General features: G+C 42.5%; 1 protein-coding gene across 1 annotated transcript; it reads right to left on the reverse strand.

The window, feature by feature from the left end:
• Positions 1 to 288: 288 nt before the first annotated feature.
• Positions 289 to 14,955, reverse strand: LOC141148179 (uncharacterized). Its single transcript, XM_073635376.1, has 4 exons — positions 14,318 to 14,955; positions 10,168 to 10,294; positions 7,014 to 7,087; positions 289 to 2,228 (listed from the first exon to the last, which is right to left on the reverse strand). The coding sequence occupies exons 1-4, from the start codon at positions 14,634 to 14,636 to the stop codon at positions 1,852 to 1,854; spliced, it is 897 nt and encodes a 298-aa protein (XP_073491477.1). The 5' UTR covers positions 14,637 to 14,955; the 3' UTR covers positions 289 to 1,851.
• Between the last annotated feature and the right edge of the window lie 898 nt (positions 14,956 to 15,853).

Raw genomic sequence — 15,853 nt, forward strand, 5'->3', positions numbered from 1 at the left:
CTCCTCATTGACTCACACAGCAGCGGGAGCCATTTGCTCTTGCTGCTGTCAATCAAAGCTAGTGAGCCAATAAGGAGACAGTGGGGGTGGGGCCAAGCCACACCCTGTGTGTGTGTGAATGACCAGTGTCCATTCACTGGAGCATGGCTCAGGAGTGACCCATAGCAAGAGACTTGGGCAAAGGAGTCAGGACCACTAGCGGGGACCAAAAAAAAAGGGGATTGGGGTTACCCTGTGCGAAATCATTACACAGAGTAGGTATGACATGTTTGTTTTTTTTCTTTAAAGTTGCAACCTTTACAATAACTTTAACTCATTCAATTAGTAGTAGTATATTAGTAGCACTGAATTAAAGATGGGGTTGTACATTGGCATTCTTGACTTGGATGTCAGAGGACCTTGTCCTAGGCTTCATTTACACATGTGCACTGCCCTTTTGCAGATGTATGATGGTAGATTTAACTCTTAATGACACCCATAGGCGTGCACACAGGGTATGCCGGGTGTGCCCAGGCACACCCTAATCCCCCATGCACATTAGTGTTATCGCTCTGTGTAGCAACAGGATCATGGGAAAGATCTCCCTCTTACCGGTTCTGCCATAAGAGAAGTGTTTATCCTTTTCTCTTTCACTGTGCCAGCAGGGAGATCAATGTGCTGGGGTCATATATATGTAGATACATACACATTCATGTGTGTTTGAGCTTAAGGGTGCACACCCTAATGCATTAGGCTGTGCACACCTATGATGACACCCCTACGGGTCTTTGCTAACACATATGTGTTTGTGCATGCCAAAAACCTAATGTAGCACAGTACCACACTTTTTGGTACTGCGTGGTTTTTAATATTTGTTGGGCACCATTTTTGTGCATTTATCTCACATGAGAACGTGCAGACGGAGCAAACAGCCTGCATTCAGGCGCAAATACAGTGGAACCTTGGATTACGAGCATAATCCGTTCCAGGAGAATGTTTGTAATCCAAAGCACTCCCATATCACAGCCAGTTTTCACATAGAAGTCAATGGAAACAAAGATAATTAGTTCCGCATTGACTTCTATTACATGCAATACCGCATGTTGCCAGAGGTGGGGAGCCTTGGAAATACTCGGGGACAGCTTGGCTGAACTCAGAAAGCCTTGGAAAGGCTTGGAAACACTCGGGAACGGAGTATTTCCAGGTGTTTTGGAGTATTTCCGAGTGATTGCGAATATTTCCAAACGGCTCAGAACCGCTCCGAGTGTCCCTGGTGCCCCCGAACCTCTGACCAAATGTGGTACTGCACGCCCCCATTAGCTTGAATTCTGCTCGTTTTGCGAGACAACACTTGCAAACCAGGTCAGAATTTAAAAAAAAAAGTTGCTTGTTTTTCAAAACGCTTGTTAACTGCGTTACTCGTAAACCAAGGTTCCACTGTATGTTTCTTTTGGTTTAAAAACATATTTGTTGTTAAGGCTCCATTAAACCAAAAGAAAGACATTTGCACCTGAATGCGGGCTGTTCTGATAGACATTTCTTAAGCCTTCTAGACACCAGTTCCACCAAATTCAATTGGCTTATCACTAAGATGGGCTTCCTTACTGGGCAATAGGAATGTGCAAGAGGCAGAAATATGAGGGCAAACCTTGGCAATATGAGGAAGTTGTCAAAGCTTTGCCTGTCAAAATGGCCAAAAACCTGATCGTAATGGGGCTTTTTTTTGGTGGCTGGTTTAGATATAAGTACATCTACAGTATGAGCCTGAAATTTATACCTGAAGAAGTTTTTTTGCTTTATAAACAGTTGTATTTAAACATTCCTTCAGCTCCCAATGTGATGTAATGGAATGCAATGCGATGTAATGGAATGTTACAATAGTGTACACTTCTCTTTCTTTTCCTCTTCCTGTTTTTTTCCCTCTTTTTCTCTCTCACTTTTTTCTATCTCCTGTTTTTCTCTCTCATGCTGAAGTTGGATCTGATGAATGTAGTTGTACATAAATTTCTTCCTCTCTATCCGTTCTCTTCTCGGGTCTCTTGGCTGTTCCAGGCGGAATCTGACATTCCTCAAGGCGCTGTCTATCACCATCAGGATGTCGGTGGTTCTTTCCAGAGTTTTTATATTGCTCTCCGTTGTATAATTCTCAATGGCGATCACCGTCTCCGCACCTATGAGTCTAAATTGTTTCTCAATTACCTGGTAATCTCCTTTCATTTTGAAGGTGAGGACAATGATGGGAAAGACACCTGAATAAGAGAATGTAGTGAGCATCTCAAAGTTTTTAGTTTTTAGTATTTTCCTCCCTACCTCCGCGGTCTGTAGTACTCCCACCCACTAGTATCAGATGCTGAAAATGTCACATTGGGTTAAGAGAGGCCTATAATACTATCCCATTTTTTACCTTGATCAACAAAGTATTTTTAGATCTTTTTCATTTATTTAATAACTTTTTAAGTTTATCATAATAAAGTAGGACTATAGGCAAAGCCTTTTTTTTTTCATTTTAGATAGAGTAAGGGGGGAGGGTTATAACCTCTGTAAGATTTATTTTTCCCATCTTTATCCCATTGGGGAGATTTCCATTCACTTCCTGTCCCATAGCCAAAACAAGAAATGAGAGGAAATCCCTGAAAATAATGGGAAATCATTGGGGCACCCCAGGTCACCAAAATTGGAAGATTTCCACTCTATTACTTTTCTGGACAACCCAAAATTTGGGATTCTCTTTTACTTTCACAAACAGGATAAAAAAAGAAAAGAAAAAAAGATTTGCCTTTATTTATACTTTCAGTTCAATGTTTTTTATTGAATTTGGAAAAGTGAACAACAAATGTAACATCACATATTAGAATAGGCTCATTTTCAAGCATAGTAGCTACATTGAATAGGGTTTTACAGTATAAACAGTGCAAGTACAGATGTACGTCATACATATGGATTATGAGATCATACGTGTGCGCAGCCTATTGCCTTAGGGTGTGCACCCCAAACAAAATCTCAAACACACGTGAATATATATATATATATATATATATATATATATATATATATATATATATACAGTGTGGACAGAAAGTATTCAGACCCCCTTAAATTTTTCACTCTTTGTTTTATTGCAGCCATTTGCTAAAATCATTTAACCCCTTCGCGCCCGCGCTATAGCTGAAAGATGGCTACAGCATGGACGCCAATTGCCGATAGGCCATCCCTGGACGTCCTCATGTTTACTTCCACAATGCGCGCTCCCGCGGGCGCACATCGGGGAAGTTCTGTGCTGGCCGTGTCCATTGGACACAGCCAGTCAAAGATCGCTGTAAACGGCCAATCACAGCGGCCGTTTACAGCTCGATCGGCGGTGCCAATGAGAGATGAGCTCATATGTAAACATATGAGCTCATCTCTCATCGCTGGCTCTCCCTCCTCACACAGAGACAGCGTGTGAGGAGGGAGCACTAACCGCTGCAGCGTGAGTCAAAAAAAACATCAGTGCCATCTATTCCCACAGTCATCTGTCCCCACTGCCATCTGTCCCCACAGCCATCTGTCCCCAGTGCCACGTATAAGTGACATCTGTCATCAGTGCCACATATTAGTGCCATCTGTCATCAGTGCCACCTGTCAGTGTCACATGCCATCTGTTATCAGTGTCACGTGTCATCAGTGCCACATATCAGTGCCATCTGTCATCAGTGTCACATGTCATCAGTGCCACATATTAGTGTCATCTGTCACCAGTACCACGTGTCATCAGTGCCACGTATCAGGGCCATCTGTCATCAGTGCCACGTATTAGTGCCATCTGTCATCAGTGCCTTGTGTCATCAGTGCCATCTGTCATCAGTGCCACGTGTCATCAGTGCCACATATTAGTGCCATCTGTCATCAGTGTCACGTGTCATCAGTGCCATGTATTAGTGCCATCTGTCAGTGCCATGTATTAGTGCCATCTGTCATCAGTGCCACATATTAGTGCCATTTGTCATCAGTGCCACATCAGTGTCATCAGTGCCACATATCAGTGCCGTCTGTCATCAGTGCCACATCAGTGTCATCAGTGCCATGTATCAGTGCCATCTGTCATCAGTGCCACGTCAGTGTCATGTGTCATTGTCCTGGTGCTCCAGGGCCTTCAAAAATGTAATAGATAGTCAACAAGTTAGATGTGTCATTTATGCTCCTAGAACACGTGATGGCGCTCCCTGCATGTTGGGTCTCTCTATGTGGCCAGGCTGTGAAAAAGTCCCACATATGTGGTATATACATGCCATGTGAGAGAAATAACCTATTACAATGACAATGTTGTGGGTTAAAAAAAAACAATAAAAAAAAAAAAAAAATCCACTAATTTGGGTTATTTTTACCAAAGATATGTATCAGTATAAATTGTGGCCAAAATTTATGAAGAAAAATTAATAATTTGCTAAATTTTATCACAGAAACTATGAAAAATGCATTTTTTTTTTAAGATTTTCGGTCTTTTTTCATTTATAGCGCAAAAAATAAAAAACCCAAAGGTCAAATACCACCAAAAGAAAGCTCTATTTTATGAAACAAGGACAAAAAATTCATTTGGGTACAGTATTACATGACTGAGTAATTGTCATTCAAAGTGTGAGAGCGCTGAAAGCTGAAAATTGGTCTGGTCACGAGGGGGGTTTAAGTGCCCAGTAGGCAAGTGGTTATGTTCATTTTTTTCCTCATTAATGTACACACAGCACCCCATATTGACAGAAAAACACAGAATTGTTGACATTTTTACAGATTTATTAAAAAAGAAAAACTGAAATATCACATGGTCCTAAGTATTCAGACCCTTTGCTGTGACACTCATATATTTAACTCAGGTGCTGTCCATTTCTTCTGATCATCCTTGAGATGGTTCTACACCTTCATTTGAGTCCAGCTGTGTTTGATTATACTGATTGGACTTGATTAAGAAAGCCACACACCTGTCTATATAAGACCTTACAGCTCACAGTGCATGTCAGAGCAAATGAGAATCATGAGGTCAAAGGAACTGCCTGAAGAGCTCAGAGACAGAATTGTGCAAGGCACAGATCTGGCCAAGGTTGCAAAAAAATTTCTGCTGCACTTAAGGTTCCCAAGAGCACAGTGGCCTCCATAATCCTTAAATGGAAGACGTTTGGGAAGACCAGAGCCCTTCCTAGAGCTGTTCGTCCGGCCAAACTTAGCTATCAGGGGCAAAGAGCCTTGGTGAGAGAGGTAAAGAAGACCCCAAAGATCCCTGTGGCTGAGCTCCAGAGAAGCAGTCGGGAGATGGGAGAAAGTTGTAGAAAGTCAACCATCACTGCAGCCCTCCACCAGTCGGGGCTGTATGGCAGAATGGCCCGACGGAAGCCTCTCCTCAGTGCAAGACACATGAAAGCCCGCATGGAGTTTGCTAAAAAACACCTGAAGGACTCCAAGATGGTGAGAAATAAGATTCTCTGGTCTGATGAGACCAAGATAGAACTTTTTGGCCTTAATTCTAAGCGGTATGTGTGGAGAAGACCAGGCACTGCTCATCACTAGGGATGAGCTTCGAGTTCGAGTCGAACTCATGTTCAACTCGAACATTGGCTGTTCGCAAGTTTGCCGAACAGCGAACAATTTGGGGTGTTTGCGGCAAATTCAAATGCCACGGAACACCCTTTAAAAGTCTATGGGAGAAATCAAAAGGTCTGTTACACTTTTATTGTTTGACTTTAAGCATTATTAAAATCACTGCTCCTGAAAAAACGGCCGTTTTTAAAACTTTTTTGCATTGATCCATGTCCCCTGGGGCAGCACCCGGGTCCCCAAACACTTTTTATGACAATAACTTGCATATAAGCCTTTAAAATTAGCACTTTTGATTATTCATGTTCGTGTCCCATAGACTTTAACGGTGTTCGCGTGTTCGAACAAACTTTTTTCCTGTTCGCATGTTCTGGTGCGAACCGAACAGGGGGGTGTTCGGTTCATCCCTACTCATCACCTGTCCAATACAGTCCCAACAGTGAAGCATGGTGGTGGCAGCATCAGTATCAACTCCGTGACTGTTCTTGAATGGCCCAACCAGAGCCCTGACTTAAACCCGATTGAGCATCTCTGGAGAGACCTAAAAATGTTGGTCCACCAACGTTTACCATCCAACCTGACAGGACTGGAGAGGATCTGCAAGGAGGAATGGCAGAGGATCCCCAAATCCAGGTGTGAAAAACTTGTTGCATCTTTCCCAAAAAGACTCATGGCTGTATTAGATCAAAAGGGGCTTCTACTAAATACTGAGCAAAGGGTCTGAATACTTAGGAGCATGTGATATTTCAGTTTTTCTTTTTTAATAAATCTGCAAAAATGTCAACAATTCTGTGTTTTTCTGTCAATATGGGGTGCTGTGTGTACATTAATGAGGAAAAAAAATGAACCGATTTTAGCAAATGGCTGCAATATAACAAAGAGTGAAAAATGTAAGGGTGTCTGAATACTTTCCGTCCCCACTGTATATATATATATATATATATATATATATATAGATAGATAATAAAACAAATAAAAATAAAACATTTCCCTATGACCATCAGCTTCATTTAGTGACCATAATGCAGTATTTTCCTGTCTCACTTTGCTATTACAAATGAAAAAAATTCGACCTGGAAAGAAATAGTCTTATAACATTTGTTTTTGCCCCCCATTCGCATAGGATGAATGTACATGCAGTGTCGCCGGACATATAGCTCTTTTTTAGAAATACGCCCCTTATTGTCAAATCATATTTGGTAAAAATCTGCCCCAGTTCCTTCACTTAGCAGCATAAGGGTCATACGGCTGTCACTTCCTCTCTAGGACTCATGTGTTGCAGTGCAGGATTTTCTTCCCTGCTACAGCTGTCTGCAGTAATCCCACCCCTGGTGTCTGACTGACAGGTATTGTGGCCAATCACATGCTGGCAGAAGAGATGGCAGCAAGGTTAGTAGAATGAATGACAGTTAAAGGACAAGAGTAATGGAATCATATCACCAACATGAGGTCTTTATACAGGAAAATGTTACCTGTCATTTTTACGCAGTTTTCCATAAATGTTTTCACATCTTGCATTTCTTCAGCTGATATTTGTTGTCTGACACTGGAGAAGAGTAGAAGAAGAACACAATGTTTATCCAGGTAAACGGATAACAAAGACCCCTTTGTTGGTGGCACTGTGGTCCCCAGAGCTACAGGGCGTAGTTCTGGTGTTCACCAGCAGGTGTCTCCCAGCAGCCAGCAGATCCCAGTAATTAGGCTCAACCTGATGCTGGCTTCTGGGACGGTACACTACATAACCAATAGTATTGGGACACCTGCCTTTACACACACATGAACTTTAATGGCATCCCAGTCTTAGTTTGTAGGGATCAATATTGAGTTGGCCCACCCTTTGCAGCTATAACAGCTTCAACTCTTCTGGGAAGGCCGTCCACAAGGTTTAGGAGTGTGTCTATGAGAATGTTTGACCATTCTTCTAGAAGTGAGGTCAGGCACTGATGTTGGATGAGAAGGCCTGGCTCACAGTCTCAGCTCTAATTCATCCCAAAGGTGTTCTATGTCCATAAAGATATGGATGAGTGAGTTTGGGGTGGAGGAACTTGACTGACCTCAACTGACCTCAACACAATAGAACACCTTTGGTATGAATTAGAGTGGAGACTGCGGGCCAGGCCTTCTCATACAACATCAGTTCCTGACCTCACAAATGCGCTTCTGGAAGAATGGTCATAGAGAGCACTGACACCAGCACCAAGATAGAGAGCACTGACACCAGCACCAAGATAGAGAGCACTGATACCAGCACCAAGATAGAGAGCACTGACACCAGCACCGAGATAGAGAGCACTGACACCAGCACCAAGATAGAGATCACTGACACCAGCACCAAGATAGAGATCACTGACACCAGCACCGAGATAGAGATCACTGACACCAGCACTGAGATAGAGAGCACTGACACCAGCACTGAGATAGAGAGCACTGACACCAGCACCGAGATAGAGAGCACTGACACCAGCACCAAGATAGAGATCACTGACACCAGCACCGAGATAGAGAGCACTGACACCAGCACCGAGATAGAGATCACTGACACCAGCACTGAGATAGAGAGCACTGACACCAGCACCAAGATAGAGATCACTGACACAAGCACCAGGATAGAGAGCACTGACACCAGCACCAAGATAGAGAGCACTGACACCAGCACCAAGGTAGAGAGCACTGACACCAGCACCAAGATAGAGAGCACTGACACCAGCACCAAGATAGAAAGCACTGATACCAGCACCGAGATAGAGATCACTGACACCAGCACTGAGATAGAGAGCACTGACACCAGCACCGAGATAGAAAGCACTGATACCAGCACCGAGATAGAGATCACTGACACCAGCACTGAGATAGAGAGCACTGACACCAGCACTGAGATAGAGAGCACTGACACCAGCACCAAGATAGAGATCACTGATACCAGCACCGAGATAGAGAACACTGACACCAGCACTGAGATAGAGAGCACTGACACCAGCACTGAGATAGAGAGCACTGACACCAGCACCGAGATAGAGAGCACTGACACCAGAACTGAAATAAAGAGCACTGACACCAGCACAGAGATAAAGATCACTGACACCAGATGAGATAAAAAGCACTGACACCAGCACAGAGATAGAGAGCACTGACACCAGCACTGAGATAGAGAGCACTGAGATAGAGAGCACTGACACCAGCACCGAGATAGAGAGCACTGACACCAGAACTGAAATAAAGAGCACTGACACCAGCACAGAGATAAAGATCACTGACACCAGATGAGATAAAAAGCACTGACACCAGCACAGAGATAGAGAGCACTGATATCAGCACTGAGATAGAGAGCACTGAGATAGAGATAGAGAGCACTGACACCAGCACTTTAAAGCTCTTAATATATGCAATGTATACAGTTAATTTTTTTATCGCTTTAAATATTTTTCCATTTAGGAGCGTGAGTGAGGCCTCCTGTCTAAGTTTTTCTAAGGCCTCACAAAGCCTGGAGCCGCCTGCACAGAGTCCTGACCTTAACCTGATAGAACACTTTTGGGATGAATTATGCCCTGTACACACGGTGAGATTTTCCGACGGAAAATCATGTGATAGGGCCTTGTTGTCGGAAATTCCGACCGTGTGTAGGCTCCATCACACATTTTCCATCGGAATTTCCGACACACAAAGTTTGAGAGCTTGCTATAAAATTTTCCGACAACAAGATCCGTTGTCGGAAATTCCGATCGTGTGTACACAAATCCAACGCACAAAGTGCCACGCATGCTCAGAATAAATAAAGAGCTGAAAGCTATTGGCTACTGCTCCGTTTATAGTCCCGACGTACGTGTTTTACGTCACCACGTTCAGAATGATCGGATTTTCCGACAACTTTGTGTGACCGTGTGTATGCAAGACAAGTTTGAGCCAACATCCGTCGGAAAAAATCCATGGATTTTGTTGTCGGAATGTCGGATCAATGTCCGACCGTGTGTACGGGGCGCGGAGACTTTTTGTCCAACATCGGTTCCTGACCTCATATTGGAAGAATGGTCAAACATTCCCATAGTGGAGCATGCTTTGCTGGGGTTTTTTACCTTCCTCTGGATCAACTGTGGATGAAGGAATGTGTATATGGGATTGTATTTGTTTTTTGGTTGAACTAGATGGACTTGTGTTTTTTTTCACCCTGACTAACTATGTAACTATATATACGTGATTCTGCACAGGAGGGCCGCCCTGTAGCAATATATATCTGCTATAGGGTGGTCCTTAAGTGGTTAATAAACTTCATTCTAACCATACTCAGTCTGATTCCAGTTTCCTAAGTATAGCTACACTGAACTGGTCATCCCTGCTGATGCTGGATACCTGCACTTGGTATCTCTTACACTATGTCAGGAAGTAATCTTGTTAGGTGGATCACTAGAAAAAATTAGAGAACAGAAATTTACATGCTTAACAGTAATTAAAGAAAATAATGTTGACCCCAAACCATAAGATTTTCTTGTAAATACCAAAAAAAAAAAAAAACATGCTCACCTTCAGTTCTGAACATATCACCAGCAAACATATCATTAGATCAGCTCACCATCTAATTCCTGGAAACCAATCTGCTCCAAGGAGTCCTCATCTAACACAAGAATCACTTACCTGTACACAAAGATGGGGACAATAAAGTCTGAGAAATTTGGTTCCAATTCAGTATTTTCGATGGCCTCCATCATAGCGCTGTAATTGTCTTTCCATTCAACTTTCTCTCCGATGGGGATGAAGTTTCCTGGAATTGACAAGGCACAGAGAATGCATCACACCAGAAATCTAGAGTCCAAGAATATTTTTTCCATATAAATAGTTCAAACAAAATTTGCATGTACGGCAATGCGTTTCAGGAGTGGGGATAAGAGGGGGCTAATTTAGGAGGGCAGATACTTCCCTTAAAAAAAAAATCTTTCAGGGGTGTGTCTGGCCAGCGAGGAAGACGGCTGCCTGCTAGCTGAGCTCCTGCTCCAAGCCACCGACAAGCTACGATACCCAGCAAGGGAGGTACTCCCAGTGACTACCTTTGGCTTCCCTGAAAGATGCAGCACTAGGTGCTTTCTGCAAACAGGGCTCACAGCGCCTAGCCCCACAGAAACTGACAGATTATTACCCCACCATGAATGGACTGGTGTACCAAGATGGCGCCGGAGCACACACGCGGCCTGCCGAGGAAGGAGAGCACTCCTCAGACTCCAGCAGATCATCCACTTCGGTATGTACGGCCATACACTGTGCAAACACAGGGGACACTGACATCTCTCCCCCTGACAGCCCATCTACCCGCAGCCCATCTAAATTTAAAAAAGCTAAAGGAGCCCAGCAAGCAGAGAATTCTGATGTGGAAGAGAATGCTGCAGAGCATTCCACCCAGACCCCTCTTGAGCACTTTCCTTCATCTTCTCAGCCTATGTCAATGACTAATATGAAAGACATGCTGATTTCCCTGAGAGACTCCCTGCACATTGACATGGTGAATATGCTGAAACCTATCAAGGCTTCTGTGCATGATCTGCAGCAAAGAATGTCACACACAGAACACAAAATGGAGGATGCCTTCTCTACTCACAATCATCTTGTGGATGCATACAAAGAACAACAAAATGACATACAGAGAATAGCGGCTAAACTGGCGGATATGGAAGATCGCTCACGCAGGAACAATATTAAATTCCGTGACATTCCAGAGTCCATTTCTGCCGCTGATTTGACAGGCTACATATGCCAATTGCAATGCGACTGATATAGAACTGATAATCGACAGAGCGATGTCAGGGCTGGGCTCAGCCCTTCCTTCTCAAAGGTCAGCTGTCGGCTAATTGTCAGCTCCATTCTCTCCACAGCTACTCAGCTGTTGATGATATCCTGCTTATCAGTCCTGCCTACTTAATTCACATCCCTAGAGACACTCTCCTGTGTTCCTGTTAAAGACTTGCTTGGCTGACATTTCTTCTGGCTCCAGATCCTGCTCACTGTTCTACTATGCTCCTCTCTGGCTCCCTGAAATTTTGGCTTGTCTGACTATCTGTTCCGGTTCCTGAATTCTGGCTATGTTTTGACTATGTTTACTCTGTTTACCTTTTTATTATTATTATTAAACAAGTGTGATTTAACTGAAGAGAAAGTCAGAAAACAACTAGAGGAATTTTTCAATTTCAATGATACAGATGAGATTCTGGTCTCTACTATTTGATGTGCTCACAAGGACTATATCAGAGGCCTACTGTTGCAAATCGCTGCAAGGGAAAAGATTCATAGGGTGCAGGTGAGGTGACTAAATCCCTGTTAGTTAAAATACACCATCTAGAAACGCAGAATAAAAGAGACATGACCCAAGCTTTAATAGAAGAATTAAAGAGCTGTAGAACAGAACTTAAACAAGTACTTTTATACGATTATGAGAAAGGTCTTAAACGCCTAAAAGCCTCATATTACTCCTCTGGTAATAAGGCGGGGAAGATATTAGTCCAATAACTCAAAGCTAAACAAGCCAAAACAAAAATAGCCCATTTAATTGACCCTAATACAGGTGCAAAGTTATCTCACCCTAAGGACATAGCAAACACTTTTAGGGAATACTACAGTGCTCTTTACAACCTTAAATCAGACCCGAATTCTGCCCAACCATCTACAAAAAGTATCACAGAATTCCGAGATATGGTTAAACTTCCAGCTCTTAATCCCGAAGTGCTAGAGCGCCTTAATGATCAGATTTCTGCCGAAGAAATTAAAAAAGTTCTTTAATCCCTGGCACTGAACAAATCCCATGGGCCAGATGGTTAGTCAGCAGAGTACTACCATAACTTCTCTGAAACCCTGATTCCACATTTAGTTAAAGTATTCAATATAGCGGCATCCTATGGCTCATTACCAGCTGAAATGCTTCGAGCTCTAGTAGTCACATTACCCAAACCAGGGAAGAATCCCATCATACCACAGAACCTTAGACCAATATCTCTCCTTAACACGGACCAACAGGTCTACGCAAAAGTTATTGCTAACAGAATGGATGAAGTAAAGCCATCCCTAATAGCCTCCGTACATAGTGTGTGATCTAAAATTTCTGGATCTGGGGCTATCACGGGTGCTCTTGGCGACCCGCTCCCCCTGTGATCCCTTACAGTGGGAGTCCAGCAGCAGGTACCAAAAACTAGAAGTCCACTGGCACCTGACAATTACACAAGACACAGGCAGAATGGCGATCTGCCAATGTAAACAGAAAATTAAAAAAAAAACATATATATATATATATATATATATATATATATATATATATATATATATATATATATATATTTTTTTTTTTTTTTTAATTGTCTGCCTTTTTTGTTTATAGCGCAAAAAATAAAAACCACAGAGGTGATCAAACACCACCAAAAGAAAGCTCTATCTGTGGGAATAAAAAGGCTACAGCATTGCACGGCCGCACAATTGTCACTTAAAGTAACGCAGTGTTGTATCGCAAAAAAATGGTCAGGAAGGGGGGAAACCTTCCAGAGCTGAAGTGGTTATACCTTCCTTCAATTATAATGTGTGGCTTTACCTCACAGTCACTTTTAGAGTTCCACTTTATAGAGAACCAGACTTAATTGGGTTTATGCAGAAATATTATACCTGGAATCATATTATTAAAGGCTTATATGCTCTGAATAATACAAATAATAATAATATAAAACTGGTACATTTGCCCACTTATTTACTTTGAGAATGACTCTGTAGATGAGAGCCACAACTGAGATCTGACAGCTGCTGCCCTGTCAACTGGCTGACCCCTATGGTGATGACTTGTTGCCTCCAAGCTCTGGAGTGTACATAACAGCTTAAAAAAAAAAACAGCGCCCCACCATGGCTTACATTCTTTTCAACTTGATGCTTGAAAATTTTATGCACATTCAGATTAATCAGTAATGGCTCAGCTGAGCAGAACATAGTGGCCCCAAGGCACTGTGTTCTCCAATATGACCGGATCCCACTTTTCTAGGCTCAGACATCACATTAAACCAAACCCTCCTCTTCTTTACAATCAATGAAGCTGCATTAACCTCTGATTGATCTGCAGTATAACAGAGAACAAAACCCAAGCTCTGCTGCTCTATTAACCACTTGTTGCTGGAAACCAGTGCTCTTGGCTGGGATGTTCATTCCTACAACAGAAGTCCATGATAAGTACAGACCGGCTACTCATTGATTTCAGAAATACAAATCCTTATTTACTACATGCTAAAAATCACAGTGCATACAGCTAACGTGTTTCGGCCATAATGGACTTAATCATAGCCTCATGCTATGATTAAGGCCATAACAGCCGAAGCACATTAGCTGTATCCACTGTGATTTTTAACATGTAGCAAATAAAGTTTTGGATTTTGTAACTCACTGAGTAGCTGTCCTGTGCTCATCACAGAGTTCTGCTTTGATCTGCAGTTGCCGTGATGTTGCCCAGGTGATCAGTGATGACACCAGGCATGTAACGGCTTGACAGTTCGGATATAACCGTTATCATTCGCTGCATGCCTTGAATGTAACTGTTTTGGGTAACAATTAAATCAATGTTGTTTAGCTTCACCTTCAGGTGGCCATATCTGTAGTGAGGAGAGTTGCCTCTACTACAACCAAGACTACAATAGTCATATAAGGGTCTTCTATGGAGTGACCAACAAAGTGTTACAGAGCTAAGGGGCATCATCTGGATTTTACATTATTTGTTTTTTTTTGGCTAGCCTGCCAGTCCCGTAGCCTTTGGAGCTCTCAGAATGTTACTCACCCAACTGGGCATACACTTCAGCTCTTTCAAAATCGTTCATTTTGCTGCATCCTCTGTTGTCTACCATGGTGATCACATTGGTAAGCGGATAGGCATTTCTGACCATGGTCAGTCCGTGGTCGGTTTCTCGAGCCTCAGCGTGTTCTTCAAAGTTCTCATCCCCTTCCAGGATGTACTTACAGGAATTAATGAAAGAAGATTTTCCATGTCCTGTATAGCCAAACAGCTGTAGTAGGACTCTTGTGTAACCTTGACTGCCCAGATCTCCATCATCCAGGCTGAAGTTCCTGATGTTGTCCTTCAACTGTCTAATGTCCATTGCTGATAATTTTATTTTTCTTTGCTTTCTTTCCCTATCGTTTTATGTTTTTTTGTTCTATTTTCTGTGTCAGTTGCAGTTGTAGCAGTTGCTCAATCTCAGATACTTTCGCTTTCCATTTAGACAATTACGGAAATGACTCCAAGCTGTCTGGGATGGATATTTTCAGCACACAACAAACTATTTAAAAAAAAGTATAATTAAATACAAAAAGTACTTTTTTTCTGTAGAATTCATTAAAATCACCTCCATCTTACATAGTTATATAGTTACATAGTTAGTCAGGTTGAAAAAAGACACAAGTCCTTCTGTAACTGATTGTAATTTGTCTACTTTTTACAATGTTTCATGTGAGAGTAAACATTTCCTGAGCCCTTCCCCCCCACCAGATAGTTTACATAGTAACCCCTGACAGACCAGACCAAAATGATCTTAAAGTGGGGTTCCACCCAAAAAACAAAAATACCTGGAAAAATTCTAAAAAAAAAAACAAAAAAACATTTGGATATTTTTTTTTTTCGCTTACCTCTAAATGCCTGTTGCTAGGTGGTCCCTCATAGTCTGCCTGTTCCTTAGCCTGGGCTGGTGACATCACTTCCCCCTCGGCACAGGAAGGGCTCCACTCTGCTCCCTCCCTCCTGTCAATCATCTGGGACCCATTACAGGTCCCAGGTGACTGAGCGGCCAATCACGGCACGTGGCGCCGCTCGCGTATGCGCAGTGGGTGCCAGGCTGTGAAGCCACAGCCCGGCGCCCACAATTGAAATGCCGGCGCCGACGAACGGAGGGGGGGACGAGCGGGGCTTCGATCCCCCGCATCGCTGGACCCAGGGACAGGTAAGTGTCCAATTAAAAGTCAGCAGCTGCAGTATTTGTAGCTGCTGACTTTTAATTTTTTTTTTTTGACGGCCCCCCTGGGTGGAACTCCTCTTTAAGAAAGAGAGGCACTTTTTTTATTTTTATTTTTGTTATACATCGACACACATACAAATAATTAGAGAAACATTTTGCAATTGTCACAATCTTTTTTCTTTTTTTTTTTGTATTTGTTTCCATTTTAAAGGAGATGTAAACCTTAACAGAGTGACATTTAGTTTACTCTTTGCACTGCGTATCATTAACAATTGTCATTTTTTCTTTTCAAATATTTTATTGGTAATTTCACATACAACTGTTACATTAAGCTCAATACATAGTACCATACGAATAGTTGACAG

The sequence above is a fragment of the Aquarana catesbeiana genome, linkage group LG06, assembly GCF_042186555.1.
Source record: "Aquarana catesbeiana isolate 2022-GZ linkage group LG06, ASM4218655v1, whole genome shotgun sequence".
NCBI classification, from domain to species: Eukaryota; Metazoa; Chordata; class Amphibia; order Anura; family Ranidae; genus Aquarana; species Aquarana catesbeiana.